Consider the following 17299-nt stretch of genomic DNA (forward strand, 5'->3'; position numbering starts at 1 on the left):
TTAGCATTAAATGTGTGTCTTTGTTGACCCATCTTCTTCAGCATCAATGTGCAGTAGCATCCCTCTTCTCATACAGTAGATCTCCAACTTCATAGGGGAATCACAGCATTCACATTCTGATGCCTCTCTCTGCTGTGATGTACTGTTTTCTTCAAAGGATTCTGAAAATATCAGTGTTAAATCCCACTTTGTTTCTGATGGCTTTCTTTTGCCTAGATCTCGATGTAGGAAATAAACATACAGTGCAGGTTAGATCGAAACTTGGTAGAACAAACAATCATCTCTCTTGAGAGTTCAATTGTGAATCATGAATTTTTTGCCACGAATTTTGGACCACAAAACTTTGATTTGTGTCCTGAGTTTGCCAATGGTAAGGCACTTGGTGAGTTATTGTTAGTTGAACGTGTGCATTGGTAGGCCTGTGAGGCAAAAATATATTCTGTAGGCTATCAAAATAAATAAATAGAGTTACACACTCTATATACAAGCTCCAAGTAATTTATTGGGTAAACCACCAACGTTTCTGCATCACTGTGCCTTCTTCAGGTTGAAGCCGAAACATTGGTGATTTACCCAATACATTTCTAGGAGCTTGTATATAGAGTGTGCAGTTCTCTTTATTTTGTAGCCTACAGTCTACTTGCTGTTAGTCAACACCGCTACCAACTTTCTTGGGTGTGTGCCAATATATTCTGTAATTAAAAAAGGAAAAGCAGAAAAGTCCGAAATGATCAAAATGATCAAAAATGTATTTCCATGGAAACAGTTGTTTCCATCTGTCTCTCTCTCACTTCTTCCTCAGGTTCCTCTCAGAGCAGGTGACAGCTCCTGTTTCTTTATAAGGCCCACATTCAATTGTATTACAATATGTACATATTAATCATAGTGGTTCATAATAAATTATGATATTCAAGTATTTAGTCTTGTTACAATACACCTCATCCTTACTTGCTTTAAAACGGTCATCATTAAAAACGTATGATGATTACTATGAAATATCTGCCTTTCCCCTCTGTCTTCTGACTGATGAAGGTATATTCATGTATTTTCAATGGACTAATTTCCACTCAAAGACAGAGAGGTGGGTTGTATAGAGAGAGGTTTAACTAGGGACAGATGTAGTTGGCTTTATTAGGGGTTCCACATGGTGCATAGAGGGGTATAGGGAGTGGACATAGCTATACATTTAGGATAAAATATATCCATACAGTGCCTTCAGAAAGTATTTATACCCCTTGATAAAATGGATTTTCAAACATCTAGACACAAAACCCCATAATGACAAAGTGAAATGCAGAAATATCTAATTTACATACAGTAAGTATTCACACCCCTGAGTCAATACATGTGGCAGCGATTACAGCTGTCTTTCTGGTTAAGTCTCTAAGAGCTTATTGTCCTGCTGAAAGGTGAATTTGTCTCCTAGTGTCTGTTGGAAAGCAGACTGAACCAGGCTTTCCAATAGGATTTTGCCTGTGCTTAGTTAGCTCTTTTTCGTTTATTTTTATCCCAAAAAACTCTCTAGTCCTTACAGATGACAAGCATACCCATAACATGATGCAGCCACCAACATGCTTAAAAATATGTAGAGTGGTACTCAGTGATGTGTTGTGTTGGATTTGCTCCAAACACAATGCTTTGTATTCATTTCTTTGCCAAATGTTTTGCAGTTTTACTTTTGTACCTTATTGCAAACAGGATGCATGTTTTGGAATATTTGTATTCTGTACAGATTTCCTTCTGTTCACTTTGTCATTTAGGTTAGTATTGTGGAGTATCTACAATGTTGTTGATCCATCCTCAGTTTTCTCCTGTCACAACTATTAAACTCTGTAACTGTTTTAAAGTCACCATTGGCCTCATAGTGACATTCCTGAACGGTTTCCTTCCTCTCCGGCAACTGAGTTATGAAGGATGCCTGTATCCTTGTAGTGACTGAGTGGATTGATACACCATCCAAAGTGTAATTAATAACTTCACCATGCTCAAAGGGATATTCAATGTCAGCTTTTTTTTTTACCCATCTACCAATAGGTGCACTTCTTTACGAGGCATTGGAAAACATCCCTGGTCTTTGTGGTTGAATATGTGTTTGAAATTCACTGCTCAAGTGAGGGACCTTACAGATAATTGTACGGACGTGAGGTAGTCATTAAAAAAAATCTTAAACACTATTATTGCACACAGAGTGAGTCCATCCAACTTATTAAGTGACTTGTTAAGCACATCTTTACTCCTGAACATATTTAGGCTTGCCATAACAAAGGGGTTGAATACTTATTGACATTTTTCTAAGCATAATTCCACTTTGACATTATGGGGTATTGTGTGTAGGCCAGTGACACAAAATCTCAATTTAATCCATTTTAAATTCAGGCTGTAACACAACAAAATGTGGAAAAAGGCAAAGGGTGTGAATACGTTTCTGAAGGCACTGCATATAGAAAATATGGAAAGTATTTAGGGAGTATCCATATAATGAAAGAAGTGTGGAGTAGGCAAGAGGAATTGTCAAGAGAGGATTATGTGAATTTGCACTTGTGTTTACCTGTAGACAGGAGGCGGTGCAAAACAGTGTGAAATGTGACTTGGAGAAAGAGAAAGGGCTGAAGGCGATGAGCAGATAGAGTCAGGTGGTGTAGCTGCGCTCTAGCGCAAATCCATCCATGTTATTGTGAGTCGTGATGAGAGGAGAGCTCTGCTGCTGTAGCTCTCCCATACCCTCAAGTGTCATTTCTGACGATTGATCCTCTTTGTGTGATGTCTCTACGTCTAAATAGTTCCTTTGTAAAGAGTCTGTCTAAGGTACAAATGAATGTACACATTTAGCATCAGGTTTACTGAGTTGCTGATGTCGTGAGCAGGGACTTAGCTATAGAAAACAATCACCGTGTCAGTTTTAGGGTTTAGGGATTGGACATGATAGGGTTAGGTAGGCAAACTAGAAATGGTATCTTGAAAGAATCTATGCCACTGATGTACTCTTGTAACATGTTAGTGATTCACTGCCGCCTACAGCCCATACGTTAAAGTAGCACCTGTGGCCCCTGGTCACCCTGCAGTCTGAATGTAGAGCAACACCAAGACTGGGATGAAACCTCTCTGTGCTCTCCTCCCCTGCAAAAGGACTGACTCATACCACACATTATTCAACATACAGAAAACATCTCAGAGGGTTGATCTAGCTGCAGATAGCTAATTCTCCTCTATGTGTTTTCCCCTTGCTGCTAATAAGCTCTTATCAATCAAACTAAATTAATAGAGAACATCTGGTTTTCTAACTGTCCATGAAGCAACTATTGAATTTGAAAAAAGTTGTGGTTGAAGTCCTGCCAACTCAAAAACTGCACAATAAATGTGTAACCAATGGGGAACTGGTGCATTTCTCTGAGAAAAGCTGCTTCAATGCTACCAATCATCCAAAACACTTGAAACTCTTGTAAAATAATTTGCATTTATTTGATCAAATAGACTTTGAAAGGGTAGACATGCAGAAATTCCTCTTGTCAAAAGTCTTGCTGTTACAAAAGTAGTTCTTCATGCAGTGTAACAGGTTACAGGTTCTTCTTGGTGAAGCGCCTGAATGGCTTCATCATTGCTGAAAAGACCCTGACAATCAAGGATCGTTTTTTGATAGGCTGAGATATGGAGGGAGAAACCTCTCCAACTGGAGATTCAGCACCATGAGCCTCAATGTGTGGAGCTAGAAACACAAGAGAAATGGATGGGGAGAGAGGGAGAGAGAGAGAGAGAGAGAAATACAGTATAATAACTTTGATAAATAACAGTGCTATGAGTTTGGTAGGCATACTCTATGTTTCTAACACACACCTAAACAAAATTACAAGCTATAGCAGAGCTCTAAAACATCCTTACCTATGCAATGTCCATCAGTAGAGGGAATCTCAGTCTGTTCCTGGACTGAATGGCAGTCCTTTTTGTTTCCTCTCTTGGAACGCTAACAGGGGAAAGGTAAAGAAAATGGTACAGAGAATAAATAAATAAATGGAACACTTCTGAATCCAAGGCAACAATTTAGTGATGAATAAAACATATTTATCTCATATATTTGTCTTATCATAGCCACATCAATAACATCAGCACCTAACTGGAACAAAAAACAAATGCTAACTCCCTGCTATACCTTGAAGTTGATCCTGAGTTTGGTCATTGAAAAGCAAAGGAAGCTCCTTCTTGCTTTCTGCTCAGCCCCCCTCTCTGTCTCAGCCTGGTCTGCTGGGTTTGTTGCAGCCGAAGCTGGTCTTGACGCCTCCTTGCGTCCCTGTACCAGCTGCTGGGTCAAGGACTTTACCAGGACTCTGTCAAATGCAGGGTCCTGGGAGGAAATAGCTGCTTGCAGGGTGTTATAAGAGCCAAACTCCTCCATCAGGTTTTTATGTACACCTCTGAACACCCTGTGGATGTGCAGGTTCTGGGAATATTCCTGTGTCCTGGAGAATCTGGATGCAGCACAGAACTCAGACAGGACTTGTCTGATGAGTTGCTGAGATGTTTCTGTCATGTCTGGTGCCTGTTGGGAGGGTCCATCTAGGGCTGAGGGTCTGATCTTCGATAGCAACCTTATCACCAGTACGGTGACCAAACAGATTACATCATCTTTGCTGGAGTCCATCAAGTACTGCAGTGGGAATGCAGTGGCACTGCTGATGTCTGGGCTGATTAAGAGCTCCCTCAGATGGCCAGAGCTGCTGGGGATGCTCACCTCCTTCTCTTCAATGTCAATCCCATCTCCCTTTGGTACCAAAGAGGTTCCCTTGCTGGTGAAAGATGGAGTAGTGGAGGATCGAAAAGAGGCTTTAGCACTCGGTGGTCGGCTGCTGTCAGTCATTGGACTGTTACGATGCAGGGGTTCATCTGTGTGTGCCATCATCTTTGTCCTTAGGTCACTTGTAGAAATCTCTGGCATTTTAGAGTCCCTGGTGTCGATGCAGGAGCTCCTGACGATGGGGCAGGTCAGATCAAAAGGCACTTCGTCAGGGATGGGAGTGCCAGGGAGGTTGATCTCTAACTCACACTCTGACCTAGGACCCTTTGAAGAGCTAGACAAGGAACTACGACCCTTTAAAGAAGTGGACAAAGATGAACAGGTTCTAGGGATGTCTTGGCAGACTTGTTCACTGTCATCCTCACTTTTCTCAACCTCCTTCAGCATAGTTCCTACCATATCGTTGATCTGAAGGAGCTCCCTGGAATCCTTAATTCGCCCTAAGTTTGAGATTTCACTCTGGATAGCAACCAGGATTTCCCCAAGGGTCTCTTTGGAAGAAGCATTTTCTGTCCTTTCGGATCCGGATGGCTTCAGCCCTGTGAAGAAATCCTTAAGTATGTTCTTCATATTGACGCAGATGGTCTTAGCTGTTGACCAAAGCTTCTCTTCTGATATTTTAACACTCAATTCAGTATCATCCAGTTGGGAGCCCCCGTAGGAGCACTGCGAAACTCTCCCACTTCTTTCCAGGAGCACAGTGTCAGTGGACTCATTTTTCTGGAAAATAGTCGCCATTCCTTTGACAAAGGTTTCCACTAATCCAGGGGCTGTATTCTGAGAGGACATGGAGGCAATCTCTGATGGCGAGCTAGATGATAAGCCAGCCTGCAGACTTTTCTGAAGACCAGTATGGCTGATCTGTGTGATAAAGGAATGACTGGATCTCATCAGCACTTTACTCACTGCCTCTTCTGCCTGAGTCTGAAAGTCATTGCTAGAGAGCTTCTTAATGCTCTGAATCAGACTAGTAGAGGACTGTGTGATTCTGACACTCTCTTCTGAGCTCAGTTGAGAACATTGAGTACTCACACTCAAGTCTTCATTGGGTGAGGGTGACTGGGAAATAGTATAGTCATCAAGCTTTGATAGGACACCATCAACAAGCCAACAAACATCTAGGGACTCATCAGATGAACTGACAACGGCCAAGCATTTACTCTCCACTTTTGATAACTCTGACTTGTAGATGGAAAAAACACTGCTAAGAACTTCTTGAGTGCTGCTATCCAGATTGGAGAGACAGAGAGCTGGTATTGGTTGGCTCTCACTGGGAACTCTACTAAGTTTGGTGCTGGGTAACTGGACCTCAACAGTTGAAACAGTTGCCTTTTCCAGGGTGTCTGAAGACTCCTGAAGAGAAGCATCCTGAGCTACACCTTCTTCTCGAGCGGATAGAGTTAAAAGGTCCCTCAGATTTGCTCGTATAAGGCCATAGAGTTTTCGGGCTGGAGAGAAGGTTATCTTCTGTGAAAACCCTGTTTTGTGGTCATTTACAGGAACTGGCCAATCAACTGCTTCACATTTGCCTTCAAGTGATGCTATCGTCTCCATGCCTCCCACAAATGCCTTAACAATCACTGTGGCAGTGGAGCTTACAGATGTCAGGGCTGTGCAGCTGGTATTCAGGGGAGCTTCAGTAAGGCTAGGAGCAGCACTAGAAGGCCTAGAGGAAGGAGCCACGCCAGAAGAGCTGCTGACTTTCCTTGTAAGGATGGTGCTCACCGCCTTGAGGGCTTTAGACTGAAAGTCGGGGCTGGAGAGGGTCTGAAGCTTTCTGGACACCACACTGCTAGAGGATCCAGTCTCTTTGAGAAAGTGAGTGGTCCCTTCTTTCCCAGATGGACACTCAACATCAAGGTCACATTGAAGATTGGTCAGAAATTTAGACCCCAAGATTGTCATCTTCTTGGCCAGATCCAATAGGATGTTGTAGTCCTGTGCCATTTTGTCCATTGTGCCGACAATGGCATTCAGCACATCATCGGTCACAGGGTCCATGAGGGGCTCGATAAACCCTACCCACTCTGGCTCAGACGTTTGGCTCTGTAGCTCGTCCAGGATCTGCACCGAGGCTACCCGAATTACCTCCTTGCCTGCTGCTATGTCCTGACTGTCCATAGGGGGGCAACTCCCCGAGCTGGCCTGAATGGCCACTGAGAGGCCAGAGTTAAGCTGGTGTACTACCTCCCCCGCGATAGCATAGCTCAACTCGGAAGAGCTGGAGGAGGTGGGGTTGGAGTGACCCTCAACCAGGGATATCAGGAGGCTCTCTTCCGTTACCCCAAAGAGAGCCTTCAGAGGCTCCTCCATGAGGGGAGCCTCTCTAGTTGCTGGCAAACTCTGCAATGAGGTCTGGGACCTTGAAGATAAACACACAATCACCACTTATGCCATGCAAATGTGACCAGCCAGCTGGTATCTAATCTGGGTCATTAGTGAGCTTGAAAATCAAATGAGAGCAATGATGGTTTACTTCTCATACCATCATAGTTCTAGAAGCCTAAAGCCAACTGACACGAGTTTTTGCCTGATTTTTATGTTTGTACGACATCAGAATATGATTACTTCAGAAAGGCATTTACCTGATCTATTTATTCATAGATTACTTTATGGCTAACCCAGTTAAAAATTACTTTCACCTGGACCCACCCCCACAGGGGCAACATTTCTGACCAGATCTTCAAACTACAAGGTATGAATTCCAAGTTAATAATTTATGATAAGTATGGGTCAGGTCTTGCAATTATTAAGTTGAAATATTGCTGTGAACATACCTCTTAGGCGACCAGCATGGTGATGAGGTTCTGCGAGTGGATTTTTGGCGGCACCCTGCACTGCCATTCCTCCTCCTCTCCTTAGTCCAGTAGTTCATCTCATTGATCAGCAGCCTTTTCTCTCGCTCATCCAGACTGCCTAAGGAATCATCAGACCCTGTCAGAGAGCACTGGGATTCTGGGGAGGCTGCCCCACTCCTCAGGTCCACACCCATGATACGAGCTAGCGCTGGTAGGAGAATGCGGAGGGCTCTCTGGGTCACGACCTTAACAATCTTCAGACACAGCATGGAGAGCTGCTCGAATGTGAGCTATGGCCAACAAACAGAGTAATGTTTTTGTCAATCAAGCAATTCCATGACACCATTCCCTATATAGCGCACTACTTTTGACCAGAACCTTATGTGGAGAGACTTACGTTATTTTTCATGCCATTCTGAATCACTCTCCATTGGCTAGAGAAAAGAAAAGAAAGGAAACATATTTTAGCTGCACACTGGTGTTGAGTTAGTGGAGTCACTAGATAGCCATGTTAGGGAAAATAAAAGTGTATTTAATTAAGCTATTAGCAAGTACATGAGCCATTTTGTTCTTGATTTACAGGAAGAGTTAGGGGTGTGGTTACGTTGATGTTAGGGTTAGGTGTAGTGTTTGAAATCGCATTTGTGGTTAGAAGGTGCACTATGACTATAAATTCAGAGTTGTTGTATGTGAGGTTGGAGAAAGACATGGGACTTGCTCATCAGTTAGACTCCTCAGGAAGGAGAGGAGGATTGGGGCACAGCATGTCCCAATCTTGAGAGAAGGCATTAGAGTCCTCTGAGCCTCCTTCTCCAGCTGCTCAATGATAGATCCCCTTTCCCGGAAACCACACCGGGGGGTCTGAGAAGACTCTGGGAAACCGCAAAGAGAAATCTAAAGTTGAATCTGAACTTTGTCTAATTTCCTTCACCTTTAGTGATTTGATTGCACTGGACAGGTAAAAGCACATCTCTCTGCGGGCCTCCACTATATTGCTTTCACCTATATAGATACTATCTTCTCAGATCAGTGCTGATGAATTTGAACACAACCTGCACCCAACATGAAGTAATCTCGGACCTGCACCAATGCTGCTGTCCTCCTCCACGGAAGTCTTCTTGGCACGGCCACTGGACTTACGTTTAGCCTACATGACAACAGATTATAGGTCTCATAGCAGATCTAAGGTCAGTGTAGCGTCTCCTCCTAATGCTTTAAGGTTAGGATTTAGTGATAGTAAACCAATCCTAGATCTGTGCCTAAGTAGGCAGAGGATGTGTAAAGGACAGCATATTTCTTACCTTGCCTCCAGTCCTGTTCTTGTTGTTCTCATGTGTCTCTGTTTCATCCTTCATATTCTCCACAACTTTATTTTGATCATCCGGGGAATCCTCCCATTTCACGCTCTGGTGGATAAATGAGAGGTCAATATCAGTGCTAAGTTGTGACTTTATGAAAGAACTTATTCGCTCCTATTTTAAACAAAATGGCAATAGTGGTCAGATTTCAGTCCATGGATCAAACCAGTGAGACCTATTGCTGTGGTAGTGACCTACTATACTGTTAGTAATTTCTCCTCTAAACTAAAAATAGTCTAAATGAACCATACCTTGCTGTTGTCTGACATGATGTGTAGCTTATTGTTGTAGGCTATTTAGAGGTAATACTAATATCTCCTTTGAAAAAACGTCAGTGAACCATCGGCAGACAACTGAAGTGAATATGAACTTCCTTGAATTATGCCAAAGCATTGTTGAATACTCGATTCCGATTGGCTGAAGCGAGGGCATTCCTCAAAGATGTCATACACACATGATGTCACAATTAGGCCTAAGTCTAATGTCTATATGAATTGTCAATGTCATTAGAAAACAGATCATAGCTTGTCAAAGTTCTGCCAAACGAAAATATTTGCAAGTGCACGTTTTTGCGTTAAATTTATGGTTTATCAAGCATCCTCATTCATCACCATGCACAAAAACGTAACTCGCTGCAATCCATTAGCTATAATTCTGAGGTTGCAAAGCTGCAAAACTAGGACATGCAATAAATTATAACCACTTGCACTTAGAATAATTTAAAATCAATGACGTTCTAGGGGGCTTTAACTATTTCAGCATTATGGAGCTGTCCGCTGCATAGAGCTGACACGTTTCTAGGCGTCAGGGGAACGTGCCATGGTGCTGAAATGTTTCGAGTCTGGGCAGCACCTGAGACCGCGGCATGGTGCTGAAATGGAGCAGGGCTCAGTTCTATGGGTATCTCATGCGGATTTTCCTGCTAGCCTATGTATAACGATACTATAATTACATTATTTTCATCCATCCGTCAACAAAAAGGGCATGTCAACGTTTCCCAAGCAATAATGCAATGAAGCCAAGCCGAGATGTATAGTTCTTCATCCAGAGGACGAAGTTCCACTGTATCATCTAAAACGTTCAGAGAGATCCCTTAAAACTGCAGAATAAATTCTCCACATCTGTTATGGTAGCTAGGTTAATTTAGCGAGACATGGACAAATCCAACACATAGCGTTTCTACTGAGTCCTGCTTAGAGGTGACTGACTGTCATGTTGCTAGTTGTAATGACGCTATTAAAACAAGAATAGTTATTTGTAATTGCTCTGGGAGCTAATTATTGCAGAGTCCAGCTACACATCCTGCTCGCTGGGCTCATTATGGACAGCCAATGAGCAGCTCAGGTGAAAAAGTCAGCCAGGTCTGATCCCTATAAAATACATGCTACTAGGCTACTGTAGCAACCTGCCGACCTGCACAATCCTCCATGGCACTAATGTTACACGCGCAGTATGGTATGCTAACATCCCACAACAATTCCCCAATTGGAATTACTTGCCTAAACTTCCAATCATACTTATTTTCTAATATCAACCATAGTTTCTGCACTTAAGGCTGACTTGCCACTAGAACAAGATGGAATTAGGAAAACTCTAACGCTCGTTAATTAAACGTAGGCTAAAATGAACCTTACCTGGCTGTCGTCAGCCATTATGTGTAGCCCGTTAATTAAGGCTATGCGCCTCTGATACTGCAGCTGTTCTGATAGGCTACTGTAGCTGCTCTGTAACTGTTAAACTAGTCTAATCTAATCTTATCCGTTGAAAACCCGTCAGTGAACCGTCCTCAAACACAATGAACTGATGTCAATATGGACATTAACCTTCACATAAAGATATCAAATACATGACGTCAGATATGCCTAGAGGTATTGTTGACTTAATCAGAATACATATCATAGTGTCACAGTACGTGCTGTTGACAGCCTACCCCCTGAAATCCATGAAGAGTAGCTGCTGCAGCTAAAGGGGATCCATAATAAGTACAAATACAAACTCAATGCACCATGATAATACATGCATCAACTTGTTTTGACATATCACATGGGATATGACACTTCCTGATTCTGAGATACTGTAAATCATCAGACCTTGAGAGGAGATAAAACAACATCTGTTGATCCATTTCACAGGTTTCTGGTGGTTTCTAAGCATTCTACATGTGTTGGGGAAGGAGGCTGGGATCTCTCCAGAGCATCTAATTACATCAATCATGTCTTGCCATGCATGTGATATGAGATAATGTTATGCACCGTCAAATAATAATGTGGTTATAGAGGGTTCAACAGGTTAGCACCTCGGGAGTGAATGTCAGTTGGCTTTTCATAGCCGATCATTCAGAGGTCGAGACAGCAGGTGTGGTAGAGAGGGTTAGAGGGAGAGAGATAGAGAGAGAGAGAGAGAGAGAGATCGAAGATCGAAACAGAAGGTCCGTGACAAGGTATGACGTCCGGAGAACACACATGCCTCTTCATGTGATACATGATGTTTGGCTGTGATGTGCGAAGTGTTATCTTATGGGTTTGGTGATTGTTCTGTGTGAAGCCGTATTCTGCATTGCATCATGGAATGTGATGTGAAATCCCTGGGCCTATGGCTGTTGAAGCTACTCCACTGCACTGCTGCTGTGAGCAGGAGTGGGAGAGAAGCCATGCTTTTATTAGACTCTTCTTCTGTCACTCATTCGCCTGCCTCTCCATCTCAAAGGCTGCCAAATATTTTGAAGAGTGGTTAAAGAGGTGGCTGTGTGCACACACACTCATACTCCAACTCTATTTATAGGTTTGTCTTATTCCAGAATACACCCATAATTGTGATCCACACAGTATGGTTCTATGTTTTCCACTCTGTGATTAAATGTAGTTCTCAGAATAGAGCATTTTTGAATTGCTAATTATGTTTGTTATTATGTAATATAAGGGGCATGCATCAAGATCTAAAGCATGGCAGATTGAGCTGCTGTGGAGTGTTGTGCTACTTGCGCCTTTAGTCTTTGCCTTGGTCTGATTACTATTTTTCATTTGTGAGCCCTCAACGTGGGCATGAAAGGGATGTTTTGTTTTTTTGAATTCTTTATTACTTGCATTTCACTTGATTAGCTTAATTGTTTAATTACCTTAATTGTTTGATTAGAATACAAAGTTTCATTATTCATTATGATTATGAATAGCACTAAAAAACTGCTTTTGTATAGGGCTTTCTCTTCTTATACCCATTCCTATTCAGGCTACAACATGTAACCAGAAGAATACATTCAGGAAATGGAATATTCTTATTTTTATAGAGGTCATTTACAGTGCAAAGCCAGTACGTTGGTAGAACAAAATTAAGAAAGGTTAAGGGGCCTCAACAGTTACCCTGGGGAATTCCTACAATAAAGGCCTGATTGGTGGAGTGCTGTAGAGATGGTTGTCCTTCTGGAACGTTCTCCCATCTCCACAGAGGAACTCTGGAGCTCAGAGTGACCATCAGGTTCTTGGTCACCTCCCAGGCCAAATTCCTTCTCCCCCTATTGCTCAGTTTGGCCTGGCGGCCAGCTCTAGGAAGAGTCATGGTGGTTCTAAACTTCTTCCGTTTAAGAATGATGGAGGCCACTGTGTTCTTGGGGATCTTCAATATTGCAGAAATCTTTTGGTACCCTTCACCAAATCTGTGTCTTAACACAATCCTGTCTCTGAGCACTTCAGACAATTCCTTCGACCTCATGGCTTGGTTTTTGCTCTGACATACACTGTCAACTGTGGGACCTTATATAGATAGGTGTTAGCCTTTCCAAATCATGTCCAATCAGTTGAACCAATCAAACATCTCAAGGATGATCAATGGAAACGAGTCTCATAGAAAAGGATCTGAATACTTATGTAAATAAGGAATTTCTGTTTTTTATTTTTAATACATTTGCAAAAATGTCTAAAAAACAGTTGTCATTATGGTGTATTGTTTGTAGATTGATGAGTAAAAGGTGGTCTGGTATAGCAGTATGACATGAAAAGATAAGAGCTGTAAATTAATGGTTTGAGTCAGCCCCACAGCTTTCAGGAGAGATTGTGAATAGCCTATAGAGTGTGTACTGCCGTTTGTCTCTCTCCCACGCTCTTTTTTCCCCCTGCAGATTCTTGGCTACAACCCTCAGCTCTCTAGATAAGACCTGTCCTGCTCCCTTGAAACAAACTCTTATACACTAAATGCAGAGGACATTGAGAGATACAAGACACATGTCACAGGTACTCTTAGGTCTGTGAAGTTACTCTGTGTTTGTCTATCAGTTGGCGTGCTGTTGTAGTCTTTGCTGTGAGTCTGTGTCACAGGAACATTCTGTACCATGTGCTGTACTCATTTGTTTATGTTAGTTTTATGTGCTCCATGATTCTGTACTAATCTGTGTTAACATGACATGGTTCATGTCCTGTGACTGACTGATGGTTCTCTGCTCTGAGGCTGAGCTGTTGTTATGTACTCTGTACTCTGTGTTGTCACTTTACATTTCTGTTGTGCCCTGTGTTGCTACTCAATGCTGTGACTCTATACCATAACCCTTTTCTGTGTGTTATGTTGTGACTGTGTCAGTGGTACTCCTGTACTGTATGTGTTCTATACAACCCGGTATGCATTGTGATTGTGTATCTGTCTCGGTTGGCGGCTCTGCCTATGTGACTCTCAGTGCTCCTCATGGGCTCTTATGGCTTCTTTAATTGCATCCATCCATCACCCTACTGGCTCATCTCTTAAACCATGCATGCAAACTGAGATGAGCAGCTTAGCTTAGGTGGGGGAGAAATAACTTCCTATAGCTTCTGCTTTTACCTCACCATTTCTTTATTGTGGGCTTGGTTCAAAGGAGGTTTGGCAATGGTGATTTATTTTACATAATGGACTTAAATGTTCTGTTGTCTTTTATGTGTTATCCTGTGAAGTCCAGCAGCAATGATTCATCTATGTTTTCACCACACAGTCTTCTTCAACCCCAACAGCTGTGATCAAGGAGATGCTTTTACATTTTAGCACAATCAACTTCAGGCCATTGCATTTCACTGCAGTCCTAAAATATGTTTACATAAATGACTATGTTTCAAAAATAGAAAAAAAATATGCTTCTTACGGTAATATAATGTTTCGGTCACCTGCAAGAGTTCAATTGATATTGAGAAAATGAACTAATGCTGAAATGGACAAATTAAGCTGTCGTGGTAACGTCCTCCATGTTGCTGTATTCAGATGGAACAGGAGATCTCTCTAGTCCAGAGTAAGATGTCTGATCTGGAGTCAGTGCTGCAGCAGAAGGATGTGGAGCTGAAAGCCTCAGAGACACAGAGGACCATCCTGGAGCAAGACCTGGCTACCTACATCACCGAGTGCAACGTGAGTGGCCCAAAATGTGTGTGTGAGTGTGTGTGTGTGTGTGTGTGTGTGTGTGTGTGTGTGTGTGTGTGTGTGTGTGTGTGTGTGTGTGTGTGTGTGTGTGTGTGTGTGTGTGTGTGTGTGTGTGTGTGTGTGTGTGTGTGTGTGAGTGTGGCCAATGGGCGTTATACTGTATCCAGTGCATTCGGAAAGTATAAAGACCGCTTCCCTTTTTCTCCATTTTGTTACATTACAAACTTATTCTAAAATGGATTACATACTTTCCCCGCTCATCAATCTACACACCATACCCCATAATGACAAAGTGAAAACAGGTTTTTAGAAATGTTAGCATATTTATTCAAAATAAAAAACAGAAATACCTTATTTACGTAAGTATTCAGACCTTTTGCTATGAGACTCGAAATTTAGCTCAGGTGCATCCTGTTTCCATTTAGCATCCTTGAGATGTTTCTACAACTTGATTGGAGTCCACCTGTGGTAAGTTCAATTGATTGTACATGATTTGTCTGTAGCACTCCGAGAAAGGATTGTGTCGAGGTACACCAAACAATTTCTGCAGCATTGAAGGTCTCCAAGAACATAGTGGCCTCCATCATTCTTAAATGGAAGAAGTTTGGAACCACCAAGACTCTTCCTAGAGCTGGCTGCCCGGCCAAACTGAGCAATCGGGGGAGAAGGGTCTTGGTCAGTGAGGTGACCAAGAACCCAGTGGTCACTCTGACAGAGCTCCAGAGTTCCTCTGTGGAGATGGGAGAACCTTCCACATCTCTGCAACACTCAACCAATCAGGCCTTTATGGTAGAGATGGAAGCTACTCCTCAGTAAAAGGCACATGACGGCCCGCTTGGAGTTTGCCAAAAGGCACCTAAAGGACTCTGACCATGAGAAACAAGATTCTCTGGTCTGATGAAACCAAGATTGAACTCTTTGGCCTGAATGCTATGCATCATGTCTGGAGGAAACCTGGCACCATCCCTATGGTGAAGCATGGTGGTGGCAGCATCATGCTGTGGGGATGTTTTTCAGTGTCAGGGACTGGGAAACTAGTCCGGATCGAGGGAAAGATGAAGAGAGCAAAGTACAGAGAGATATTTAATGAAAACCAGCTCCAGAGCGCTCAGGACCTCAGACTGGGGCGAAGGTTCACCTTCCAACAGAACAACGACCCTAAGCACACAGCCAAGACAATGCAGGAGTGGCTTCGGGACAAGTCTCTGAATGTCCTTGAGTGGCCTGACCAGAACCCAGACTTGAACCTGATCAAACATCTCTGGAGAGACCAGAAAATAGCTGTGCAGCGACGCTCCACATTCAACCTGACAGAGCTTGAGAAGATCTGCAGAGAAGAATGGGAGAAATTCCCCAAATACAGGTGTGCCAAGCTTGTAGCATCATACCCAAGAAGACTTGTGGCTTTAATCACTTCCAAAGGTGCTTCAACAAAGTACCGAGTAAACGGTCTGAATAATTATGTAAATGTGATATTTCCATTAAAAAAATATATTTAATCCATTTTAAAATAAGGCTACTACATAACAAAATGTAAAAAAGTAAAGGGGTCTGAATACTTTCCGAATGCACTGTATGTGTGTGTTTCAGAGTCTGAAGCTTAGTCTGGAGCAGGCCCGTACGGAGGTTTCCCAGGAAGACGACAAGGCACTGCAGCTCCTCCACGGCATCCGGGAGCAGAGCAACAAGCTGCAGGAGATTAAAGAACAGGTAGAGGAGAGCCCCTCCTGTGGGGCAACAGAGGTCTGGCAGGGTTTGTGGGTTGTGGAGGGAGTTGCACAAAGTTGCCCCTAAACTATAATGTTTAGGGTTAAGATTTGGGGATGGTAAGCTGATCCTTCTATCCTTCTAGCTTCTATCCAGAGTGCTGTGGAGGGATATACAGTTGTGGGTTGACCTGACCTTGCCCATCCCTGTGGTGTGTGAGTCGAGTGCTACTCCTGCTACAGCCATGTTAATTACAGAGAAAAGAGGGTGTTGAGGCCTCCCAACTGCTCCCATCGCCCTGCCTTCTACTCTACTCTGTGCTCCCTACTTCCTGCTTCGTGCTCTCTTCTCTGTGCTCTCTGCTCCCTGCTCTCTGCTCTCTGCTCGCTGGTCCCTGCTCCGTGCTCCGTGCTCCCTGCTCCCTGCTCTTTGCTCCGTGATCCCTCCTCCGTGCTCAGTGCTCCCTGTGCAGGTGGAGTCAGTGTACTATTAAACACCCTGGCTCAGGATTCCTGACTGCTGGAACCCTATTCAGATGAATTCGTGTTAATACTGTGGTTTCATTGCCTTTATCGAACAAGGATAGTCAGAGTAAGGCAGAAAACTATAACAAGGCTTGAGTGCCACATAATAGAAGTCTGATAGCAATAGAAGTAATAGTAGCGATTACCTTCAGTGAGTATCAACGTTGAGCCTTTCCTAGCAGTCTGCAGTATGCTGTTCTAACAGTGGACATGAACCCAAATGCACTCTCATGCATTTGACCTGTCCTGACCATGAAAAAGGCTCAGTGGACATCTCTCTGATAGTAGCATGCCTCTGCATAGCTCAGCGCCGCAGTACTTCAAGGTGTCTCCTGTGTATCTATCCATCGCTACTCTCAGGAGTGATGCAGTGTCTCCTGAACTCTGCTGATCAACAGAGTAATGTAGAGGAAGGACAGATTTACGCTGAGACAACCTTTATCCAAATAGTGTGTCTGTGTGTGTGTGTGTGTGTGTGTGTGTGCGGCGCACATAAACAATGATCTGATTCGGTGAAGGTTTGAGAATTAGGATATTGAGAGGTTGACAGTAGAGAACAGCAAACAGCATAAAATATATGACCCCCTCCCCCCCCTCCCCCTCCCTCCAAACCACAGAGCAGAATTCAAAAAAAGGTAATAGAAAAACAACCTGTTCCCCTTAGCAGTTGCTGGCATTGGTTACCAGGCACAAGCTCTATAGTGCGATGGTTGCCATGGCAATGTGAATCATCCATACCTAGAAGTGGAGAGTGTG

The 17299-nt window shown here is 43.1% G+C and overlaps 1 protein-coding gene across 2 annotated transcripts in view; it reads left to right on the forward strand.

Annotated features, from left to right (window-relative positions):
• LOC106585475 (citron rho-interacting kinase) overlaps positions 1-17299 on the forward strand; it is a 64169-nt gene that overhangs the window by 637 nt on the left and 46233 nt on the right. The window contains exons 2-4 of one of the 2 annotated variants that reach the window (XM_045707012.1): positions 13054-13175; positions 14157-14300; positions 15903-16022. In XM_045707012.1, the coding sequence (XP_045562968.1) occupies positions 14157-14300; positions 15903-16022 (264 nt within the window). In that variant the 5' untranslated portion in view covers positions 13054-13175. The remainder of the gene's footprint in view (positions 1-13053; positions 13176-14156; positions 14301-15902; positions 16023-17299) is intronic. The other variant, XM_014171718.2, reaches the window with a different exon arrangement.

This window comes from Salmo salar, chromosome ssa24 (genome assembly GCF_905237065.1).
Source record: "Salmo salar chromosome ssa24, Ssal_v3.1, whole genome shotgun sequence".
NCBI lineage: Eukaryota > Metazoa > Chordata > Actinopteri > Salmoniformes > Salmonidae > Salmo > Salmo salar.